The sequence below is a fragment of the Panthera leo genome, chromosome A1 (genome assembly GCF_018350215.1).
Source record: "Panthera leo isolate Ple1 chromosome A1, P.leo_Ple1_pat1.1, whole genome shotgun sequence".
In the NCBI taxonomy this organism is placed as follows: domain Eukaryota; kingdom Metazoa; phylum Chordata; class Mammalia; order Carnivora; family Felidae; genus Panthera; species Panthera leo.
In genome coordinates, this window is record NC_056679.1 from 168758897 (window position 1) to 168785229 (window position 26333).

The following is a 26333-nucleotide window of genomic DNA, read 5'->3' on the forward strand; positions in this document are numbered from 1 at the left end:
ATCTCAGATAAAGAGAGAAGAAAGGAGAAGGTGATTGATTGGGAGAAACAAGAAGACTCAAAGCTTTAGGGTCCAGTGAGGTTGAAAAATGGTGATAGTGGTACTGGTTGAAAGCAAACTAATGGGGTAAGAGATTGTGACCAGAAAGAGAGGCACTTTCATTAGTTAATTTGGAGCTGTTACATGTGATGATAATATCCAAGAAGCCATGAGTGATGTAAAGTAGAAGAATATGTTTCCCCTTCTAACCCCACAGAATGAAAGCTTTGTGATAACGTTTCTTGAAAATGAATTTTTCAGAGTAATATTTCTTTCCCAAAAAGAGTACATGTACTAATGTGTGACTAGGGCTCTGAGACATACTGCATCTAAGAAACCTATTTAAATTTGATTAATAGAGCAGTTCTAAAATTTATGGGACTACTGAACCTTTTGTGGTATAATATCTGTTAATCATCCAAACAAGGGTTTTTCCAAACATGTTGAGCAATTATTTTGAATTTCATGTGCTGAAACTGTTAAATTAAAAGGAATAAACAAAAGTAATTGTCACAACAAAATACAACATAACACAATAAGCGTTTTTTACAAAGAATTTATAATTATGTTAGTGTATTTCAAGGTTTGTTTTTCTATTAAAAGTAAATATATGCCCAAAACATAGAAAGGTAAGTTAGTGTATTGTTTTGTTAGTGACAATTGTGACTTTTATAATTGTTTATTGGAAATCTTTAATTGCTAGTAGATAGTCTAGGAAACTCTGCTATAGTGGTTCCATGTAATAGTCAATCAAGGCAGTATCGTTAAAGCACAGAAGAGAGTTTATCTACTCATGTACCTGGATAGATCCAGAGATTCCAACCACGTCATCAAGAATTTGTCTGTCATCATTTCCTCAGCTCCACCCTCTGTTGTACTGACCTCATTCTCAGGCAGTCGTTCCAATAGTCCTATAGTGTGGCAGCTTCTCTCAGAGGGCTGAGGGTGAGACAAGTGCCTGATACCCAATGGACTTCTAACACAGATCTCTCGCTTGGATTTTATTTGCTGGTAATAGATGTGCAATATTATAAGCACCACATTCCTGTCTTTAAAATTTATTATATTCTGTTTTTTTAAATTAAATTTTGGGATTTCTTTTTTAGGTCCCACAGTTTCTGTTTCTAATAAATAAAATCTTGACTGAGGCCTTAAAACTCCTAACCATTCCCAGTTACTACTTCCAGTAACAAAAGGCTCTCTGAACTGAGAGCAGGATTACTGATGCGTGTACACGTATGAGATACGAAAAAGTGAAACCATTCAGGGAACTTTTTAGATGAAGTTGGAAACTTAAAACATAGTTTATACAAAACTGAAGTATATATATAGTAGACTTTATAATATCCAACGAAGGTCTTCTGCTCCAAATACAAAACCAGTCTAACTCATCTTCCCTATTCCCCAAAAGCAATAAACAAAAGAAAACCAACCAAACCAAAATAATAAGAATGAATACTTTTTAGTTGACTGGAGTTTAAGCCTTCAAATGATCTTCTGAGGAGTATAGACTCGAACTCTGAAGGCCTTTTGTGGTAATTGACTACCTTGGAAAACGGTAGTTGGACACAAGTCTCTAACTTTTGATGAATGAATGGCTTTTTTCTTTGTGGTACTGAAGATCCTTGACTTGTATCTTTGTACATTTTCTTGGTTTGTGAATAAAGGCTGATAAAAAGATGACTAATAGATTACTTGTCTTATAAAATGCATAGGAATTTCTGTATCCAGTTTGGATATGGAAAGTCACAGGAGACCATATGTAAGGGCTGTAAGGTATCTTCTTAGATACATACAGTAGTGGGTATGAAGCAAAGAGAACTCTCTAGCACTCCCCCAATACTCCCCCAAAGAAACTGCAAAGCTTGGAGAGATCATCTATAGTTCCTAAAGCTGGTGGATTGACTTTGAAGCTTAATCAGGATACTGGAATCTTGTCAGGGCTTAGATTCCATTCCTAGCTGAAGGGAAATTCCTGATCTAGCTCTCAGAATGTTTGAAGCTGGTGGTGAACTGATTCAAACTAAATTGCAACAAAGGCCAGACCCAGCTTGTTACCTATAGCCCCAACCTAGCAGCGTGACAGAAAAGGGAGCATATGCTCGTCTTTCTTGAGGTAAATATTATTGGATTCAGATTCTGCTGTTCTTTTATACAAACCATTCAGCACACAATCACAAAGTATGTAACACTAAAAAGAGAAAGAGAAATAAGAAATGTGACTCACAGCTAAGAAAAGAAACAGAGGCAGGTGGCCTCGTTATTGGAATTATCAATGTCTTTAGTATAGCTATTTTTAAAATGCTAAGGGATCTAGTAGAAAACATGGGCAACGTGTGTGAAAGATGGGGGTATCACAGCAGTGATTTTGATGCTATAAAAATGGAAATTCTGGAAATGAAAAATATATTAGAACTAAGGGATTTATTAAATGGAATCAGTACTAGATCACTGAGATGTGAATACAGGTTGATAGAAAGTATCCAAATTAGAACAAAAAGGTAAAGAAAAACAGTATTTGAGATCACGAGGTGATACGTGAACGAACATACACATAATGAATCCTTAGAATCTAAGGAGAGGAGAGAAAGAGACAGGAGTAAAAAACATATCTGAAGAGACATTGGTCAAGTTGGTAAATAGAGTGGTGAGCTCGGGAGTTTGTGCAAGTGTGGCTGGAGTTGGCAAAGTGCCTCGATTTCTAGACACAGGAACCTCTAATGAAATAGTACTTTTGCTCTCATTTTAATGCATTCTTTGTCTTACTCTTTTAAGCAAAGAAGATACATGTCTTGCTTTATTATGTCCCATACTTGTTTTACAGGCAGAACCTCAGTTAAGATGAGTCTAGCCTCTTGCTTGGGTCTTGCTTCCCTAGAGACATCATCTTAGTTAAGAGATATACAGTCAAGAAAGCAAGAAGAACAATATGACATTTTACACCCTCAGTTTCAGTGAACTCTATTATTTTATAAATTTTCTTAGCATTGTTATTTTAAGACAAAATCTTAATAATCATTCAAATGTTCGTTTTGCACATTTGGTTTCCAATTTCATTATTTCAGAATATGAAAATGGTTGGCTTAGCAAGCAGTCTTTCTTTCTTTTAATAAATATTCTTAATATGCAAGCATCAAAGAAAAACAGCATGACAAACTAGGTTACTAGGCAGTGAACGCTTCTAAATGATTTGTCTTCAGTCAGACCCCAATTGCTAAAATAAATCATTTACAAACTGTTTCAGTACTTAAATTCTATATCCTGATGGGAATAAAAACTCTGTATTCTTCCTTCTCCCTAGCAAATCAACACCTGCAAAAGACTAAGTTATTTGTTTATTTATAAATGCATTCCTTTTTATGAAGGACATATCGATACTTGCAGTATTTCATTTACATTATGGAGTCATTTATCAACAGACTAGAAGTTCTTTCAGGAGACAATCTTCTCTGGGGTCATAATTTTCCTGTAGTTATTTCTCACAAAATCCCTCCAAATTTCATGGCTGCTTTGCATAAGTAGTCTCAAAGATATTTGGCACTCAGCCTGGAGCTTAGCATGAATGTTATCTTTTTCTTGATCCTTATTGCCTCCTGATTTGAATATGTATCTGACTGTTCCTATAGGGCCAAATAATTACTTTCATTGTTCCTTCTAAGAATGTTATTAGATTGGCATTATTTACAGAAGCCTTTGAGAAATAATATTTGGTTATTATTTTAATGACGCATTATTAGCATAAAACACGTCCCTGTGGCATGTTTCACGTTTTCAGAGGTCAAGTTTGAGGACGCCTCAGGGAGAATGTGACTTAAGGCTCTAAGGGAGGTAACTCTGGTAACTAGCCAGCCTGATACATGGAACTCTTCTTTGGGAATTTTGCCAGTGATCAATGCAATACACATGAGTGGGGAGTTGAATAATTGTCCCAGAAATTTTGAAATGAAGACTTTATCTAGTCCAGTGTACTGTGTGCTGATATAGAAACTGAGAGCCTATGTAGTGAAGTAATTTTCCCACATTCATACTCTTTATTCCTTCTGACATCAAAACCTTATTCTTTGTACCTTAGAGCTTCCTTTAGGAGCCTTGCTCTGAGAACTCTTAACCTGCTTTTTGGTTCAAGTCGTTAATTTGTAACTTGCTACGCCATGTACATATGTTGTCATTTGGTAGAGCTGCTGATTTTTGCCAGTTACTCCAATCAGCAAAGTCTTGATTCTTGCCTTTTCTATCTTTGCTTGTGCTTCAGTAAGCAGAGGATGATGGAGGTAACCTGAGAGCCTGCTTTTTATTGCAGTTTGGGATTTTTAGTGAAGAATAATTTCAAAACCTGATAGGTATAGTTTTACTTGAACTGTAAGTAGTTTAGGTATTGTTTCTTAGAGTTATTTTTTTATAAATAGATAATAGGGAAACTTTTAATTATTATGAAACACTTTCATATACATATGGAGAGAGAGACTGCGGGAGACAGAAATTGTGAGACCCTTCAGTTAATTTTAAAATAATGAAAATGAAAAACTATTTTTGAGTGAGATGTGAAACTGATACCTCATCTAGAACTTTTTTTTCAAGATAGGTTTACAGCTACACTTATGACATTTTTCTGGGCATCTCATCAGAATATTATTTCATGATATCGCCCCTCATATCCCCCCCCCTTCACTGACCCCCAGCTCCCTCCACTGTGAGGGGCCATCCTGTTGCTGGAGCTAATGCTTGTGTTTATTATCTGGAGAAAGTTCTTTACCTTGTCATAGCTTGAGGTGGGCAAAAGGAGTGCATCAATGCCAGCCCTAGCAGGCCTATAGGTAGTATTAGTCACTGTATCCGTGGTTTCAGTGTTAATTTCTGAAGTAGCCTTGTAATTCACTGATATAAAAATCAACTGTCAGTGAATTCAGCACATTCTGAGGTATTATGTGACCATAATTTAAAGTTGATATATAATGCTATGTAGACCAACTTTAGCAAGTGAGTTTCACGTTTTATTTGTGGAAATTTGGGCACCAAGTGAGCTGACACTGGTTAAAGTTTTGTGTAAACTTTATTTGTATTTAATTTTTCCTGTAAGAGAACTTAAGGTCTACTTATTGTTTGTGATAATACATTTTTTAGATCAACCTATTTAAAGAGTGCCTTTATTTTTTTTAAGTTTATTTATGTATTTTGAGAGAGAGAGCATGGAGGAGAAGGAGAGAGAGGGAGAGGGAGAGGATCCCAAGCAGGCTCTATACTCTCAGTGCAGAGACCGATGTGGGGCTTGAACTCATGCACTGTGAGATCATGACCAGAGCCAAAACCAAGAGTTGGATGCTCAACCAACTGAGGCACCCAGGCGTCCTTAAAGAGTACCTTTGAATGAAAGGATGTATATTTTTTTATTAGTTGTATCCCTTTGACCACACAATAGATTATGCTTTACCACTTAATACAAAAGAAGCAGGTTTTGAAGTGTTCTTTACCCCAACCTGAACCTATCCGTTAAATTTATCTGGTGTTGGTTTCTTAAGAATATGATTTCTTTTTTAATATTAACAAAAGGTTTTTTGGGGAAATGGTTATCTTTCCTGTCATAAGATTTGATGCCAAGATGTAGCTTGAGGAGAATTACTGTTGTTGTTTCCGTGCATATTATTAAATCATATACAAATAAAATGCTTTCTAATAAGTAAAGATCTCTCCTGAATTTTTGACTTTTCTGCATAACCTCTCATGTGCTTTTCAGTTCTTATGGTTCTTGTAGAAATTCCCCACTTGAGCTGGAGAGTAGAAAACCATAGCCACTACAGTACTTTTCAGTATGTGTGCTATATATAATTATATCACTCTATGAAAACACATTATATTATACATTACACTATAAATATAAATATGGGTAAACATATTACATACTTTAAATATATTACTACATACAAACATACTACATATACTATATACTATATATAAATATATTGCTATGTGTTATACTAGTGTTACCATTTGTAAGATTATTTTAAACGATTAATATGTGTATATTTGTAGAATGAAAAGAATATTAGTACTGCAACTATTAGAATGAAAAGTAAATGAAGTGGGAGACAGAAGTTGAGTTTCAGAAACTACCGTGTTTATCAGAGAGCATATGGCTACAGATGTCTGCATTTACTACAGAGAGACACATACCCAACATGTTAGAGACAAAAGAAACAGAAGATGTTATTTGTGGCCTGCTTTAGTTATTTTCCAGGAAAATAGGAGGAAAATTGAGCATCACAGCTGATGGAAGACATGGAAATACAGCATGTGGCAATAAGGTCTTGAGTTCTTTTGCCTGCTGCTGATTAACAGTTGAAATGTAGTCATTATTGGAAAATTGACCACCTTCCATTACAAGCCCTCACACATGCTTCTTTGTTACCTTCTGTTTTTCATTTTTGTTCTTCTTTTTCTTCTTTTCTACCCTCTTACCCAACCCTTAACTTGCATTTGTTAAATGGATCTGAAGATATGAAATTTTCAGGAAAAGTTTCCTTCAACTGTGGTGCATGATACTTGGAAATATTTATCCTAAAGCAAGTAGCAGTCTGGATTGACTTCCCTTAGTGGAGTTCTACCATTATCCCCTTCCTGTTTTACTTTTTCATCATCGTCCTTCTCCAGTGATCGCGTCATCATCATCGTCATCATGGTCGTGTGAATCTTTGTGAAATTTCCTAGCTAGTTAGGCAGCCCTGGGATTCACTGTTTAAAAAAATGTGTTCAATATAGTTCTCCTCTCTTTTCCCTATTATTTTCTTTCTTGAAAATCCCTTACAACTATAGTGCTATCTGAAATCTGTGTTAGACTGGTTCCTTTTAAATTGTCTTTTTTTTTCTTCTCCTGCATGTTAATACTTGAATTTCCCATGAAATTCCCATGAATTTCCTTTGCATTTCTCATTTTCTCTCCTCTTATGAATTTTTATTTCTTTCTTACTGCTCCCCAAATCAAGACATTTCTTGAGGGACCAGGAAAGTAAGAAACTATAGAGTTTATATGCATTTGATTATTTGTCATCTTAAATTTCAGGATTATGTTTTATTTAGTTGGAAGATGTGATAAGCGGTGGATAAATACATAAATACCCAGCATAGATGTGTGTAAACTAGTTTACTATTGCTGAAGGCTTCTCTCTTAATCTCTCCAGGAAAGAAAGGAGAGGCTCTCCAAGTTTGAGTCTATTCGTCATTCAATTGCTGGAATAATTAGGTCTCCAAAATCTGCACTGGGCTCTTCAACAGTAAGTAGGATGAACTCTATGTGCTACTGAAAATAGTCATTGTCTAGCTTCTTTCTTTTTCTTCTCTCTCTCTTTTTTTTTTTTTTTGGCTTCTTTCTGATAAACAGTGAATATCGTATGTAAATTTGTCCTTACAAATAGAAAACAAGGTACATTATATAGCTTTTTATATGCATATGAATCTATTCATATATGTATAGAGTAAAATTACATGTAACACTGATATGGGAGGAAAGAAATAAACTTTTATTGCAGACTTCCTGTACTACAGACAAATAATTCTAGGAAACATTTTATGTATTTTGTGGCTTTATTAGAAGAAGAGCATAGAAAATTTATTTTCCAGTGAAACATTTTTTAATGATAGGAATTATTATCTATGTATTTTTGAAAATATTAGTTTATATGCATGTTCATATTTTTAAAAACATTTTAATTTTATTCAAGTCTGTTTGAAATTTGGGTTTGGCATAACAATGTGGTGCATAGAATATTATAAATCTCTAGGTAACAACAGCCATAGGCAAATAAGATGAAGTATATTCTTTTTCCATTTATATATAAAATTTTAAAGTATTTTTCTTACTTCATTATCTTTCAAACTAAATTATCAAACTTTTTTTCCTAGCTATCCCTCATTCACAATAGAGCTTTAAGATGATGGTCTTATTGAATGATGATCAAAACAACAATATTCAGTACAAATTAATTATGTGCTTTCCCTCCCATCTTTTCCAAGTTTCTACATCATAATATCTTAATATTATTTCTTGTTCTTTAAAAGTTTAGCTGTTTAAAATAATGTGACCTGGTCTTATTTAGAAAAACAAAGTATTTCCTAACTATAGATTAGTAAAATGTCACATTTTGGATTTTATTTGCTATGATTCCTTTTGAATATGTAACACGGGTTCCCATATTTATTCCACTCAAGCAACATTCTTTTTATACACAATTAAGGCAAAGCATCGGGTATTTTAATTAAAAAGAAAGAAAATTATATTTTTATATAAAAGAGATTTTCTACTTCAGTGTTAGCCTTCAATGCTCCTATTGTCATTTCTGATATCCAGAAGTGTTCTATGGCAATAGGGAGGGGCTGTGAACTCATCAGAGCATCTTCTGTGGCATTAATACAAATGAAAATAAAAATAATTTTAGGGAAAAACTGCATGATAGAGTAAGTCTCTTTTAAGACCCATATCCTACTCTTGTTTTCTTAAGTTAATGACTTGCAACTTCACAGATAAATAGTAGTTCATAGGACTTAATTTATTATGATTTGATGTTCAAAATAAAGTATAGGAGACTTGATTAGGAATCTGTGGCCAATTCTGGAGACTATGAGGACAGGTTTTGATAACTTATTTGAAGAAAAGAAAGAAGAGCTCTTGAAAATAAATACTTAAAACATTTTTAAAAAAGAAAAAAAATAGTTCTTAAAAGAAAATGTTCAGATCTGTTCTTCAAAAAGAGAAAAAAAAAGGAACATCACTTCTTAAAAGGAAACGTTCAGATACCTCATTTGCACTTCATAAAATTATTTAACATGAAAATAGTTCAGTGAAACACTTGACATAGTTGTCATTGACTCACCTTCCTTTCACTTAGGTGAGTGGTCTTTTTGCCAGCAACTAGTAGCAGTTTATTGGTGAGCTAATTTGTGAAAGGTGATCCCTCTGCCCAATTTTCCTTTAGTAAACTATTTTACATGCTTGAGAAGGAAGGCTTATTATAAACTCAAGGTTATCTTCAGGGTTATTAGGTGTAAAATTAGGAGAGTGGAATTTAGAGCTTCAAGTTTTAGCTAGTGACAGAAAAATAAGAATTCTCTGATAGTGGACATGGGCGAACACTCCCAATATTTGTTCATTTGTTTTCCCCACAGCCTGGGATGCCCTGGAGACAGTTGTCTAGGAATGCAGCCATGGCTTTTGAGGCTTCAAGTTACATACATCACTTTGAAGGTCATAGTTATGAGAACTTCAGCTTTTGGCTCCAGCCAGAGCCTGTTTTGATAATCAGGGTCGATTAGAGGGTGAGAGGGTTTTTTTTCTTTCGTGTATGGAAAGACGTGCTCATTTACATATAGAAACAGAAGAAATCCAGTTAGTTCAAAATGATGACGTTATATAGAGTTGGCTATCCTAAAATTACGTCAGACATAATATGCACAATCTTAATGAATTAATGGTACAAATCATAACTCTGTAATCATTGAAGGTATTTACATGTTATTTTTTCCATTTAAAAGTGGTCTTTACGTTATTCTTAAGTAAAATTACCAAATTGACAGTCACTGACATAGGTAAAAGTTTGGTGTTAACAAACTGCTGTTAGCTGAAATAAATTGAAGTGCCTTTCCCACAAAGCATGTACCTCATTCAAATACACATTGTGATCGGTTTTTCATAAATTATGAACATCCTCAAAGCTATGAAATGCACATTTCTTCTAAGAAAATGCTCTCTCTGTAACTGAGAATTCTAGAGAATGTTCACTTCCTCAGGGCCCAGTTGGTGCATCTTCAAGCTGAAGACGATCATTGCTTTATCAGCCCTTTGGTATTCCCTGATTTATTTAGTAAGCTCACGAACCAAAAAGATTGAGGCAGTCTGCGGTTTATGACGCTATTCTTCACTAGGAATAGATGTGCACAACCTTTTCTCTAAAATGTTAGTTATCTTAACATTATTTGAAGGAGGGGTTTTCCCCTCAAATACACGAGTAATTGAGGTCTTGAGTCTTAATATGAATGTGAAGGTTTCAGGTGTTAAGTGTGATAATCTATGTATTAGAGACTACTTAATCATAATTAAAATTTTTTTCTGACACAATATGGTATTTTTTAGAGTATTCTTATTTGATAAATATAAAACAGAAAGAATTTTTTATTGTTCTAAATGATTTTTTCTCTATAAAAAACTTACAAAAATTACATAGTTAAGCATATTTAAAATATTTTATAGTGGTATACATCACATAACATGAAATTCACCATTTTAAAGTGTACACTTAGTGGTTTTTAGTATACTGACTGTGTTTTGCAACTATCACTACTGTTGGCTTCCAGAACATTTCCATCTCCCTTATAGGATACTCCATACCCAATGGTAGTTAGTCTCAGTTCTCTCCTTTTCCCATTTTCTGGCAATCATTAATCCACTTTTGAAGGCTATGTCTGTTCTGGGCATTTCACATAAAGAGAATCCTATAATATGTGACCTCTTGTGTCTAGTCTTTTCCAGTTAGTATAATATTTTCAAGGTTCATCTGTGTTGTAACATGTGACAATACTTCATTCTTTTTATGACTGGATAATGTTCTGTTATATGAATTTATCACATATTGCTTATCCATTCATCAGCTGATGGAAACTTGGGTTGTTTCCACTTTTTGGCTGTTAGGAATAATGCTGTAGTGAACACTGATGTACAAGTTTTTACGTGAACATGTATTTTTCAATTCTCTCCATCATATACCTGGAAATTGCTGGGTCATATGGTGATTCCATGCTTAAGTTTTTGAAGAACCGCCCAACAGTTTTCCACAGTGGTTGCACTCTTACATTTCCACTAGCAGTATATGGATGTTCTAATTTCTCTACAATGTCATCCACACTTGTTATTTTCAATTTTTAAAATTATAGTCATACTAGTGGATGTGAAGTGGTGTATCTTTTATTTGCATATTCCTAATAACTAAGATGTTGAACATCTTTTCACATGCTTATTAGCCACTTGTATACATTCTTCAGAGACAAGACTGTTCATTTTCTTTGAACTTTTCAAAGAAAAGTTTCAATTGGATTGCTTTTTAATTCTTGAGTTATAAGTGTTCTTTATATATTTTGCATACAAGCCCCTCATCAGATATATACTTTGCAAATGTTTTTTTTCTCATTTTGCAGATTGTCTTTTTATTTTCTTGATAGTGCCTTTGACAAAAGTTTTTAATTTTAACAAAGTCCAACTTATCCATTTTTCTTTGTTGGCACATGTTTTTGATGTCATATCTAAAAAACTGTTGTCTAATCCGAGACCATACAAATTTTCACCTTTAATTTCTTATGAGTGTTTTATAGTTCTACCTTATATATATAGGTCTTTGATCCATTGTGAGGTAATTTTTGTATATGGTACACAGTGGAGGTCCAAATCCATTCTTTTGTATGTGGGAATATTTAATTTAAAATCCTAAAAAAGTAACAACTATGAAATCACTGTTTCTTTATTCAAATTAACATATAAAAATTAGAAGTATAAAGTATAATTTTAGATAAAATAAGGAAATTAATCACATTTTACATAGGGAAATGAAATTAGTATTAATCTTTATATTATTCCCATTGGGCTTGCCATAGCTATTTATTTCAACATATTTAATAGTGTAGCTACAATGTAGAGCTTATTTGAAGACAGTCTCATGGAATAATACTTCCATCAACAGTGTTGATGGCAGGGAGAGTGTAAGATAATTAGGTGATAGATGAATTTGGCTTTAATCGAATTATAGCATCTGATGGTGTATGTTTAATACTTATTGTTATGATCATAATAGTATTTTACTATAACAGCTGCAAGAATGTGTTCTTTTTCTCAATGTGCTAAAAGCTTGAAATAACCAATCATTAGTACTTTTGGACTCTGAGAACTACTGTACATCCAGCATCTCCCCATGCTGCAGGAGGTTATAATTTTGCTTTAAGAACTATTTCTCAGAGACTGCTTCTGAAGTCAGGGCCAGAGATATTAGGATTAATTGCATAATCTGGAAGCCTACTGTAACCATGCATGTCCATTTCCATTGGAAGTCTTACAGCCACATTATATTTAATGAGATCTGTTCTAGTCATATCAAGAATACTTCCCTTTCTCAGAGCCCTCTTTTTACTGCAGGATTTCCCTACAAGTGTTGGAGCAAACAACTTGTTCCATCTTACATCCCCTTGTGAGTACTAGTTGTATCACTGATCTGTGAAGTGTATAACGCCTTTCTAATAGTAGCACTCTCTGAAAAATGTACTTTAAAACCAGAATAAAGCACATCTTGGTCCAAATAACTGTTCTTAATAATTCAAAAGAATTATTAAATTATTCAACTCTTGCCTCCTTAAGATTCATATTTTTCTATACTGTATTGGCATATATGCTATTTCAATTTTAGAATCACTTCATACTAAAATTTAGAAAATAAGAACATTGGGAAATAAAGATATGCTTCCATTATATAGAATAATATAGCAAATAAGATTTTCTTGCTTGCTTCTTTTCAAAAAATTAGAAAATTATCGTTCAGCTATGTTTAAGTCATACAGCGATATAATGCTAGTAGTATTATAATGCTTAGCTACCACCATTGGCATAGGGAAATGCAGTTTTTTTTCAAGCATAACATAATAAACTGCTTGTGTTCTTTAGTGTTCTCCTTTAAGCCTAGGAGAGCAACCTTGTACTTACTTTAACAATGCATATTGTTAAATTCAGGTTAAATATTATATATTTTAAACTTTAGTTGTCTTCGTTTGCTCTTATGGTTTTAATTTATCTCCCCTCCTTGTAGTCACTCCTGTCCCCCAGACCAAGATGTAGAAAATGCGAAAAAAGGGAAAATAAAAATAAAAATTCTTGTGTTGTATCACTGCCATACATACACTGAATTCTACTGTCCAGTTAGTTATGTTTAGGAAAATTAAGTATTATTCTCAGAATTGCTAGTTTTGAATCATTATCACACATAATTTTTAAGAAAGACTTGTCAGATTTATTTTCTATAACCTATACTTTTACTGTATAGAGAGCAAATATCTGTTTTTTAAGACCTTTTTTTAAAATGCTTATTTATTTTTGAGAAAGAGGAGACAGAGTGGGAGTAAGGGAGAAACAGAGAGAGGGAGACACAGAATCTGAAGCAGTCTCCAGTCTCCAGCTGTCAGCACAGAGCCTGACACGGGGCTCAAACTCATGAACTATGAGATCATGACCTGAGCTGAAGTCGGATGCTTACCGACTGAGCCACCCAGGCACCCTCTTCTTTTATATGTTTGAGCAAATGCTTAAAGCAATGATCTGATCATGTCAGACTGATACTGTATTCTTCACAAGCAATCGCAACTTGATGATGAACATTTAAATTTCCTGAGATATGAGTTATTAGATGATCTGGTAATAGTTTTAGTTGATATGTATAACATGAAATTAGCACTGAATACAGTTAATTGACCTAAATGTGTTATTAGTGATAGTGTGGCACATTGTATATATAATATTGTATGAGCTTAAGGAAAGAATATTTGTTAACGAAAAAATAAAAGTGTAGAAAACATGCAGTGAAATGATCAGATAAAAGAGGATGAATGAGAGTCATGAGTACAATTGGAAAAAGCAAATGGATAAAAATACTAAAGTGAAAAAAGAAAATGATTACTAATAAAGAGAAGAGTACAGGAACTAAAGAAGAAAAAAAAGTCAGAGCAAATCAGAAGGTATAGGAGGAAGCAGAAGCATTAAAACAAAAATGAAAGACCTTTAGAAAATATATTTTGCTAGAGATAGTGTCTCTTATGAAAGATCCAAGAAGGTGCACAAAAAGGCAATCAAGGAAATGGGAAGTTGTGGAAGTAAGGCTAATATTTGAGTTTGGCCTACTTGTCTATCTTTTTAGGTAAAGTTTTGGAAAGAATTATATTAGAATGCAAATCTGATCAGCATGTAATTCTGCCTAGTTTTGATGCTAGGCAACAGTTATATTATTAGCTAAAGACTAAACAAACTCAGGTTCTCAGAAAGTACAACAAATCAAGAAATTTGTGAGTAAGAGTTTTGTTGCTAGTTTCGTTGTGGAAGATAAACATTAGGTGAAGTACCTTTATTTTGGTTAAAGATATCAGTGCGTGAAAAAAAGTGATAAATTCTACCTTACTGCTAAAAACATTAGAATTTGTAGAATACAGATAGACCTTAGTGCCTCATAAAGACAGAACCCTACTGTATTTAATTTACATCCTGTTTGTCTAGCCTGAGGCAATGATCATTAAGATCAAATACCTGGGCTATTTTTTATTTTTCGTTGTTTTAAGAGTTAACTCATTCAATAAATTCAAAATGGAATTATTTAGTAATTTGAAAAAAATGTGGCAAGAAGAACATTATTATTCATATTCTCATTTTATGTTTTTATTCAACTGTCAAACCCTAAATGATGTAAAATATATTTTCTACCTATGGTTACATTTTTCTTTCACTGAAAATAGCTTTTACTACCACCAGGCAGATTCCTTTTCAATAGACCTTTTCCAACCTTTTGCAACTGTTTGGTGATTCTTTTACCTCTGAGTGTATGATGTTTGATTCCTAATCTCAAGTTTTCCAGTGATAAAATTAAAAGGGTCTTTATGGAATTTTTGAGAAATGTTGAAAATCCTGAGTTACTTGGTCTCACCCCAATGTAATATTAAATTAGATTTGAAATAATTCTTTACTTAGATTATTAAATTAATGGCTAAATTTATGTAAGAATAGAAAAGGTACTTAAATATCATTTTTATAATTAAAAAATTATTAAACATTTTTATGTTTGTGTTGAAGTTTTACTTAGCTTGTTCAAGTTCCTTGAGAGGTTTACTTATATATTTTCCATGGTGTTTTACTTTAGGTTTTTTTTTTTTTAATAATTTCTTAGGTGCCTAATTTTAATAGAATCTAGACTTTGATTTTTTTTAAGATTTTATTTTTTTTAAGTAATCTCTCCACCCCACATGGAGCTCAAACCTACAATCATGAGATCAAGCGTCACATGCTCTACCGACTGAGCCAGCCACGCACTCTTGATTTTTTTTTAATATTTTTCTTTACTTCTCAAAAAGGAGCTCATATGGCACTGAAATGTTTGACATAAAGGCATACAAATCTTCTTTACGTACTTGAAAATTATCCCGAAATAGGATAAGAAAAAAACAGGCTCTTATTCTTTCCTCAAGAAAAAAATATTTTCATTTTCTAGTATTGACTACCCATTGCATCTTCATTTATACCAATTATTTGATTTGACTAATCCCAGTATGTTTTTACTGGACTATCCTTTAAGAACCAGGCCCAGAGAAAATAACTAAACAGCTAGCCCAATTAATCAGGAAAGATTGTCTTATCAAGTATAACTCAGTAATTGTATTAGATTAACTATAACTTTAAAAAAAGAAGCCCCCTCCTCCCCATATCTTGGGCAAAATTTTTAGATAACTTACTGACAAGGAAAAATCTTTCCCTACTGATATTTGAAGTAAAAAGCTTCATTTCCTTTGTGATGCAATTATGACAGCTCTTGGGATGTTGGATTTTGTTGCTGAAACATTCTACCTTCTATTACTAACAAGCTTACAAAATTGTATTGGAATTTAATTAAAATCATATTAATAAAAAGATTCCTTCCAATGCTTGCAGAGAAGTCCCTGTGAAACCTGATAGACCCAGACAGGGGATGGGTGGGGGCTTTCCTACATATGTGTAGTTCACATGCACACTCACAGTTCAGCTTACATTTTATATTGTCTAGGAGCTGGGGAACACCAGCTCTTTATTTCAAAGAAACTAATAAATCCAAACAACTGGTGTATAATCCCTGTGAAATAGTAATATAAATTCTTTCCCATTCACTTCTTTTTTTTAAAGCAAACAAATAAACAAACTTAGATGTTCTTTCAGGATGATTTTTTTTCCCCCAAAGAGATTCTTCACATTCAAATCCTTAAATGAATTTCTTGGTGTTAGCTCAGCTTTTGTGCTTCAAATGCCCTTCTGACTTAATGAATACTCCAGGCTCTGCATTTTTCCAGTTCTAAATAAATCAAAATTTGGGAGGATAAATTGAATAGGATAAGGAATGAGGCATGTGACATCCTTGTTTGCGATGCCTTTCTAATAGGTAGACCTTCTTGAAAGATAATGATAAAAACAAGTTCTTTGCAAAGAGGTGACATTGAATTTCTTGTTTTATTGATTTTTTATGAAAAAAAATTTTTGCCATGGGCAGTGCTTGGAAATATTTCTATTACAGTAAAAATGTTGGTGTTTGTTATAGTGAGATACGCTGTGATAAAATTTTGGGAAAGATATATTTAATAATTTTGGCGACCTGCTTTAAGAATGATAAACTATTAGTATCAGTATACACGAAGAGTTAATTTTGTGTGGATAATGCATTGGTCTTTAAAAGCACTGTTATCTCATAGCTGTGGCTGGTTCTTTATGTAATTTGTTCTTTAAATCCGTTTGGGGGAACACAATTAAAATTTTCTTGAAATATTATTTAATCATAATTAGTACTAAAAGAATGAGTCTTGTTTACCTTACAAAAAATTTTCATGTAAGTCATACCATGTATATATTAAAGGAATTAAGTATATCATAAGTGGAAGTAATAGAAACCAAAATGTGAACTCTTCTTTGAAGTCTCTTTGGGATTTTTCAGGGTTCTTTTTTTTTAATCATTAGGATGGGTTTTAGATCATATAAAATAGAACTTGTACCAATATCTTTTGGGCCTCTTCAGTGGTACAAAACAATGAAGACTGTCTTCAGAACTAGTTTTCATTTACCACAAAGATTCACACTTTGTCCCTATATACAGTTCATCATGTCAGCCTGAGAAACCTTATCTATGAGTATTTGCCTTTCATTTATTATTAATTCTAATTTCCAATTTATACAATTGGGGAAATTTATAAATTACTTTCTCATGAGACATTGTGCATATTGTATTCTAAGAATCCTAAGAGTTAGTGCACATTTTTGTACCTCAGCCATAGAGTACTCTTAACCATTCAGTGCAATTTAGTTCTTTGGATAATAAAAACGTACCTTTTACTTGTAACTAGAAACTGTTTCCATCTATTACCAATTGGAAAATTTCAAGGAGATATAATTAGTTCTTTAGTTATCTGTTATTCGGTATTAGCATTTGAAGCCTCCTAAAATAACAGATAATTTTGCCATGCTCATGGCGTTTCCTGCCATGCTCATGGCTAATATTCCTCCCTTGTTTTTGCCACATGTTTGTAATTTCATGTTAGTGATTTTCAATGATACTGCATCTCCTAAGGCTTTATTGGCCATTGCTCTACAGGGTCAGGACCAGACATGTGGCAGAGGTAATGGTTAAGGAAGTCAGGGGAATGAGGGCAAGAATGGGAAGGTATAACAGCAGGGCAGCATCTAATAAAGCCTTAGATATTGCTTCTAAAATATAGCATATGGGCAGTCTACCGCCCATGTCATTGAGAGTTTTCCCATAAAAATAATTAACTCAACTTTTGATTTAAATGAAAATGAAGTCATTTTGTGACAATTTTCTGATAATACCCCTTTTATCGTAATTATCTGGTTGGTAAATTTTAAATCTATGGATTTACTTTATGATATGATGAATAAGATTATAAATTCCAACACTAAATGCTAATATTGTGCTCCAGGAGATACATGTCTTTTTAATTATGAGAAATTCAGATTCATTATGTGACTTTTAGTCAGTTAATTAAAAGGAGGAACATAAGTAAGAAGTATTTATAATTACTATAAATTTTACCAGCAAGAATTCCTATTTTCTCTAATTTGTTTCTTTTTTTTTTCAATGTTTACTCAAGTACTCTGATGCAGTCCCCATAAGTGAGAAGCCCCTGGCAGAACAGGACTGGTACCACGGTGCAATTCCCAGAATAGAAGCACAAGAACTTTTAAAACAACAAGGAGACTTCTTGGTGCGAGAAAGTCATGGGAAACCTGGTGAATATGTCCTTTCTGTATATTCTGATGGACAAAGGAGACACTTTATCATACAATTTGTTGATGTACGTTTCCAATTTAGTTTATATGTATATTTTGACATAATTCATTGCAGTAAAATTATAATAAGAGGGTGAATAGTTTGTGATAAATGCCTGTAACACTTTGTGTTTAGTATTTAGTTTTACTTTGTCTTGAATTTCTTCAATACAGTGTGCCAAAATTCACTAAAATGTTAATCTTGTTAAGGAAATATGTATTTTTAAATATTAGAAATTAAAAATAGTTGTTACACATTTAATTCATTTTTGAAGTTTATTAATTCATTTAAAGTTTATTTATTTATTTTGAGAGAAAGAGAGAGAGTGTGAGCAGGGCAAAGGCAGAGAAAGGAAGAGAGAGAATTCCAAGCAGGCTCTGCACTGTCAGCAGGGAGTCTGATGAGGGGCTTGAGCCTATGAACTGCAAGGTCATGACCTGAGGTGAAATTTACAGTTGGATACATAACTGACTGAGCCACCAAGGCATCCCTCAAACACTTCATTTATTAATTAATTCATTGTTAATTTTGTATAGTATTCAGACCTCACCTTGATAATAATATTTTCCTACTTTCATGCATCCAACCTACTGTTTCTAGTAGTATGTCATTCCTCATATCTTGGAAAGCTGTCATAATTTGTATGTGCCTTTAAGTTATGGATGTAGATAAACTTCCGTGTTAAAATCAGTGACCATGTTGGCTTTATTTATAAAATGGTATGTGAATTACAGAAGGAAAGGTTATTGGTAAACTGTAAACTAAAATTTATATGAATGTTTCCATCTATTTACTAAGCTCTAACAGCTACTATTTTAAAAATATGTCATACATGGGGCGCCTGGGTGGCGCAGTCAGTTAAGCGTCCCACTTCAGCCAGGTCACGATCTCGCGGTCTGTGAGTTCGAGCCCCGCATCAGGCTCTGGGCTGATGGCTCGGAGCCTGGAGCCTGTTTCCGATTCTGTGTCTCCCTCTCTCTCTGCCCCTCCCCCGTTCATGCTCTGTCTCTCTCTGTCCCAAAAATAAATTAAAAGAAAAAAAATATGTCATACATTAAACAGGACTGAAATATTTCCCTTATTACCACATAGTTTAAAATGTAGGAATTTAAATTATTCTTAGAAACCAAAAGGAAAAGGTCTACTTGCAAATTATCCCTTGTCTTTAATATCACCATTTAGTTTTAAGTGACTAAAATGAATAGCATAATATATTCTAAAAATAACACATTGTTAGGTTCACATTTGGAGATTTTATTCAGCTTCCTTCTGTCACTGAAATTTTGCAAAGATCTCTGTTACACATGAGAGTGCCTGTGTTTCTGTAAATGCCTCAGGTTTTTCACTGCCTAATTTTATTTAGTTAATTCTCACTATATAATGTTGAGCTCTTAAATTAGTTGAAAAAAGAAGTTTTAAGGTGATATAGACTGGGGAGGTTTAAATTCTTTTTCAATTTGTATAGGTAAATCTTTCATGAGCTAAAATTATCTCATTTCCTTCCTCATATACCTGTTGCCTGAAAGGGGCCAATAAATGGGGGAATTCATTATGAGATATTTAGTGATTGCCTATTATAGTCCAATCAAGGAGTTTATAATCCAGTAGTAGATTATAAAAGCTGTATGTAAATGAGGGGACAGGTGTACTAAGAAAGGAAGACATAAAGAAAGATGAAATTTTAGAAAGTAGGAAAAATACCAAAAAGTGGGTAAAGCACTGAACTTGGTATGAAAAGAGTTGGGTTTCTGTCCCAGTTTGTACTCTAGAAACTCTCTGGTTTGGGAAATAATGGGGGTAATAGCTGGTACCAAAATTGTGAGAATCAAATCAGTAAGTATGTATTTCATAAGGTGTAAGGTACTTTGCAAATATTAGACATTTTTACCATTGTTTGATGACATCACTTGAGAGAAAATAAAATGTACTTTATATGAAATATCCATGTAATTGGACAAGTTAATTTAAAAAGTTTCTTTCAGGTTTCCATGAGATTTATTTGTGAAATTTAAATAGTAATGAATGTGTTGTTTTGGAATTTATATATTAAGGTTTGAGGTATTCACAATCACAAGTAATGCTATTTTTAAAAACATTGTCTCTGTCAACTGCAGTGTAGGATGGCAATTATTTTGATGCTTTTATTTATTTATTTATTTTTGGCTGCATATTACAGTTACTTTTTGTTATTTGTTTGTTTGTTTTTTTTTTTTTTTTTGAGAGAGAGAAGGAGAGGATGTAGGGGCAGGAGAGGGGCAGAAAGAGAGAGAGGGACAGAGAGAGAGAGAGAGAGAGAGAGAGAGAGAGAAAGAATGAGAATCCCAAGCAGGCTCCACACCTAGTACAGAGCCCAATGCAGGGCTCAATCTCATGACCTTGGGATCATGACCTGAGCCAAAATCAAGAGTCGGATGCTTAACCAACTGAGCCAGCCAGGCACCCCCATATTGCAGTTACTTTTTTTTTAAGTTTATTTATTTATTTTGAGAGAGAAAGAAAGATGGTGGGGGTGGGCAGAGAGAGAGAGAGAGAGAGAGAGAGAGAGAACTAGTGGGAGAGGGGCAGGCTCCACACTCTGTAGTAAGCTCTACTTGGGGCTTGATCTCAGGACCAGAACATCATGACCTGAGCCGAAATCAACAGTCGGAGGCTTAACTGATTGAGCCCCCAGCAGTCCTTGCAGTTACTTTTTAACAGGTTGTGAAACTCTGCTTGCTGTGAACATTATGTGAACACTATGAATGATCAAGATGGACACAGATACTTCTAATTTTTACATTTTTCACTGTTCTAGGAAAGAATATCTATCTTTGGTCTTATTCAAGCAAGAATTGTACTTTCTTTTAATTATTCATTTATTTATTTATTTTTACGTTTTTATTTTATTTTTGAGGGAGAGACAGAGCGCAAGTGGGGAAGGGGCAGAGAGAGAGAGAGACACAGAATCTGAAGCAGACTCTAGGCTCTGAGCCTCTGAGCACAGAGCCAACGTGGGGCTTGAACTTGAGATCTGTGAGACTCATGACTCAGGACTGTGAGATCATGACTCAGGCGCTTAACCGACTGAGCCACTTTGGCACCCTAAGTTGTAATTTTTATTAGATGCTAAATTTATTAATTTTGTAAATCCAGGTGTATATATATACACACACATACATACAGGATTATCTCAGTCTCTGTAATCTTCGTTGTTATTCACTGACCTTTTCCATAGTTACTAGCCTGTTTAGGGTGCTTGATGTAAGAGACTTTGCATCTAAACATCTTTAGTGTTTGTAGCTAAACCTGTTTATTTTGTGTCATAAATGTTGATAGATTTTCACAGAGATTTAAATGGTTTTGTTCCATTTGATAAGAAAATATATACACAAATCTTTGTTTTTGTGTATGATAAAACAAAAATACACGTAGTTAGACAAAATACTCCAGAAAGAATTTCTTATTATTAATAGGAAAGCGCCAATTTATATTTCTCTAATTTATTTATATGACACTCATTTGTTAGAAACCTATTTTTGTAGAGTACCATGTTATTCAGTGTAAGGACATGAAAGTGAAAAATGTATGGCCTACTTCTTAGTGAACCTAAAACCTAGTAAGTGAGACATTTGTAGAATTCACGAACAGATAAATATTAAAGATGCAGAATTAGGAATGGTTGAACTGAGAAATTTGAATTAATATATGGTGATGAATTAAAAAGAACACAATGATAAATATTTTAAAACAAAAAAATCTCTATGTAATGGCATATCATCATCTTTTTTTTTTTTCCTTATCCAGTCATTCAGCAAATACTAACATGTAAGTCCCAGGGATATGAGTCAATAAAACAAAAATAACCCAAAAGTGGAGGCTGTAATTGCTGTGTGAAATTGGGTATCTGAATGTGTTAAATCATTGGTTTATTCAAAAGGTATTTATTAGATGTCATCATATGCTAAGTTCCAGTTAGATCTGGGAGAGTCAGTCTCAGAACATACCACATAGGTTTACTTTGTTCTTTTGCCACAATCTCTAGGCTCTTTGAACTACATGTATTTTTAAATTCATGCTATGAATCTCAAGGAAAAGTAAGTAAAAGTGAGTAATCCAAAACTTGTTTGAATGACAGTTGGTTCCAAGTTTGTGCCTTATTGTTATATGCTTATATAATATACTTTGAATCATTTTAATTGCTCTAATACCATTCAAGGACTCCAGAGAAGGCAAGAAATACCTTAAAGTCAAAATGTAGATATCACAAGATATCATTTTCTGTGTCCCTGGTACACAATTAAAGACTTAGAAGACTTTCTTCTTAATAATTAAAGCCATTCCAAAACCTCATTAATATTGATTTCCAGGAAATAATGATTGAACAAGTACTTTTAAGGCCCTGGGATGTAATGGTGGAGCTTATAGTCTAGGGGGGAGGTTCACAGTCATTTATAAATCACACATGCTATATATAATTATAAAATGTAATAAGAGATGTAAAGTAGATACATGTTGCTATAAAAGGTTTTAATTGGGAAACTTAAGGATGTTAAATTTGAGACAACATCTGAAGAATTAATAAAAGCTAACTTGGCTTTTTAGGAAAGCCATACAGAAACCTTATTAATACTATTCCCCAAACTCTCTAACAGTCTTTCCTGTGTACTGGTTTAATGAGTTATTTATATATTTATATATTCCATGAGCTGTTTTTATTTGACAAAGCTAGAACTTATGTTTTATATTTTCATTTTAAGGTATTTTACCAAGAAAAGGAGTATTTTAGTTTTTCTTGTTTTTTGTTTAGCATATTCGTCTCAGCCTCTTTCAGAAATGATCTTCCTTCCTTCCTTCCTTCCTTCCTTCCTTCCTTCCTTCCTTCTTTCCTTCCTTCCTTCCTTCCTTCTGCCGGCTTGTTCTGAGTTCTTTTTCAAGAGGTCTATTCAAGAATATTATTTCAAATTATACATTCATTGAAGCCACTTCTCATTTTTTGTGTGCTTATTCTGTTCTATCTGACTTCCTTGTATAACACTCCTCTGCAAGTATGTATAGCAAGAAAATCTGATTCTGTTTTTTTATGTATTTTTCATACATATGCATATTTGATTCTTAAGTAGCACAATGATAACTCAGAAACAAATTCTAGATGTAGCAAATGTGTTGTGAAAACATAACAGTTCAGTGTCTATTCCTTGAGATTTTTTGGATATATTTTAATTATATGTATCTATATATTTTTTATTTTACGAAATTTGAGTTATATTTTTTATTCATACTTTTTATTTTCAATTATATATTACATGATATCTAATCATGTAATACAAATGACAATCAACAAAATGATCTTTGTAGAAATTTGCAAAAATTTATTTTCTACTATTTTTTATTGCTTCTTTTGGAATTTGCCTAAGAGATCATTAGTAGCAACATTCATTCGCTCCAAAGAAAAGTGTCTTATTTAAAGATTAGTCTGGGAATGCCTGGGTGGCTCAGTCTGTCAAGTGTCCAACTTCGGCTCAGGTCTTGGTCACACTGTTCGTGAGTTTGAGCCCCGTGTTGGCTCTGTGCTGACAGCTCAGAGCCTGGAGCCTGCTTTGGATTCTGTGTCTCCCTATCTCTTTGCCCTTCCCCCCTTATTCTTTCTCTCTCTCTCTCTCTCAAAAATAAATAATGAACATTAAAAAAATTTTTAGGTTTATAGATTAGTCTGGATTCTCTCTGTGATACCATTGGCAAAGCTGTGTAGGAAAACTTGAAATAGAATCTGTTTGTATGTGAACCGAACTTCATGTTATCTGAGCTACAAGAAATTAATACAGATTTATACAATGTCAAATTATAATATTTGGAATTTTGAGAGTATCAAGAAACAAGCCCTCAACAGTTTTTGTGAATGTACTACTCTTGACTTGAGTTTGATGCTTAGCTGAACTTTATAAGCGTACGTCTTAGCATCATTTCTAGATTCATTACTTTATCTTCATCTTTAGGAAAGTGAGTTAATCGGTTTTGCACAGTTAGGACTCTGAGAACTTCACTGATGTCAACATGATCGCTTTAAAAAGATAATTGCTAGAAATCAGTTTCTTACTTCAGCCCATGAAGTAAGTACTGCTGTTGTATCACTCACTGTATTCACTCACCATGATTACTACATCAGTGGCAGAAAACTGTCTTTAAACTAAAAGCTAGATATGTTCTGGGGCGCCTGGGTGGCTCAGTCGGTTGAGCGTCCGACTTTGGCTCAGGTCACGATCTCGCGGTCCGTGAGTTCGAGCCCCGCGTCAGGCTCCGGGCTGATGGCTCAGAGCCTGGAGCCTGCTTCCGATTCTGTGTCTCCCTCTCTCTCTGCCCCTTCCCCGTTCATGCTCTGTCTCTCTCTGTCTCGAGAATAAATAAATGTTAAAAAATATATATATATTAAAATAAAAGCTAGATATGATCTTAAATGAAAATTCCCATTATTCTATTCAAATGTTTCTCTAGTTATAAATGTGTATTGGAATTTTATATAAGACATTATAGCACTAGTGGCTGATTTGAAATTTGATTCTCTGTGAATTGTATCATGTTACTTGCATTCTATTCAACATTGTACTTCAGTATCTTGGGTTTGCATGTGTCTGAACTATTCAGTATTGATTTCCAGGTTAAGTTATCTTACTTGTCTCTTTAACTTCAGTTATTTAATATGCGTTATATTTCATTCATTCATACATGGTTATTGATCTAAGAAATATGTGCCAGGCACTGTTCTAGACCATGGGGATACTGTGATGAGCAAAGAAAATGTAAAAATTTATCACCTCGTGAGCTTACATTCTAGAGGAAGAGAGAGACGAAGAGCAAGATAAAAAGTAAAATATATTTGATGTTAGATGTTGTTAACTTCTGAGGAGAAAAATTCAATCAGGAAAAGGAGATAAGAAATTTAGTTGGGGTGAGAAAATGGATTCTGAATATTGTGTTGGGTGGCCAAAGAAGACCTCGCTGAAAGATGACATACGCTGAAAGACTGGAAGAAGTAGGGGGGCCATTACCCATATGTCCATCCGAGAAACTATTCAAGCCGCAAATGTAAACTCCCTGAGAAAGGAGTGTGTATAGTGTGTTTTAAAAGAAGAAGGAAATGAGGGGGACTGGAGGGAAGTGGAGGGGAGTGGTAGTGGTTAGAAATGAGGTAAGAGAGATGATGGAGGACAGATTGTATAGTGTCTTAAAGACCATGGTAAAGACTTTAGCTTTTATTCTGAGGGAGATAAGAATATAAGCAAGGTAATGGAATGATCTGCTGTAACAGGGTCCCCTGCTGCTGTATAAGAGTAGACTGAAAGAATACAAAGGGAAAACAGTGGGTATGTTTTTAACTTTATGGAGAAATATTGTCAATAAATGTTGACAAATACAATTGTGTACATTTAACATGTGCAACATGATGGTTTGTCACACATACCTTGTAAAATGGTTACCAGGATCAAGACAGTTAACACATCCATGCGCCTCACACAGTTTAATACTTGTGTGTGTGTGGTGAGAATTCTTAAGATTTACTCTCAGACTCTTTCAAGTTATAATACTGTATATTTGGTTGAAATTTTGTGGTTGTTTATATTGTTATTACATGTTACACTTCTATAACCTTTTGCATTTCTTCATTTCTTAATCAGTTTCATATAACAATGCCTTCCAGGATATTTGATTACTTGCAGATGATGATCCCTGGAGAAAATTTAATTTACGCTTTTAAGCATTCATTGAAAATGTTTATTTTCCTATATCTGGATTTGGAATAATTTTTTTTAAACGTTTATTTATTTTTGAGACAGAGAGAGACAGAGCATGAATGGGGGAGGGTCAGAGAGAGAGAGGGAGACACAGAATCGGAAACAGGCTCCAGGCTCTGAGCCGTCAGCACAGAGCCCAACGCGGGGCTTGAACTCACAAACCGCGAGATCGTGACCTGAGCCGAAGTCAGACTCTTAACCAACTGAGCCACCCAGGCGCCCCTGGAATAATTTTTATAATCCAAGGATTCTTATTGCTTTGGTGATTTAATATTTGACTGTGTACTATGTGCCATATGCTGGGCAAAGTGTTTTGTATATTGATACGTGGTCAAGCCCCAGTCTTTGAGGAGATCCAAAAATTTGTTTCACCAATGAATGAACTGAGACCCTGAGAGAACTTGCTCAGTGCATTGCATGCCTAATAATATATTAGTGTCTTCAGTAT

At 33.8% G+C, this 26333-nt stretch overlaps 1 protein-coding gene across 9 annotated transcripts in view; it reads left to right on the top strand.

Annotated features, from left to right (window-relative positions):
• The window catches only part of FER (FER tyrosine kinase), a 445463-nt gene that overhangs the window by 182471 nt on the left and 236659 nt on the right, over positions 1-26333 (top strand). For 8 of the 9 annotated variants that reach the window (XM_042944781.1, XM_042944800.1, XM_042944791.1 and 5 more), the window contains 2 exons: positions 7212-7304; positions 17941-18144. In XM_042944781.1, coding sequence (XP_042800715.1) covers positions 7212-7304; positions 17941-18144 — 297 coding nt within the window. The remainder of the gene's footprint in view (positions 1-7211; positions 7305-17940; positions 18145-26333) is intronic. The other variant, XM_042944843.1, reaches the window with a different exon arrangement.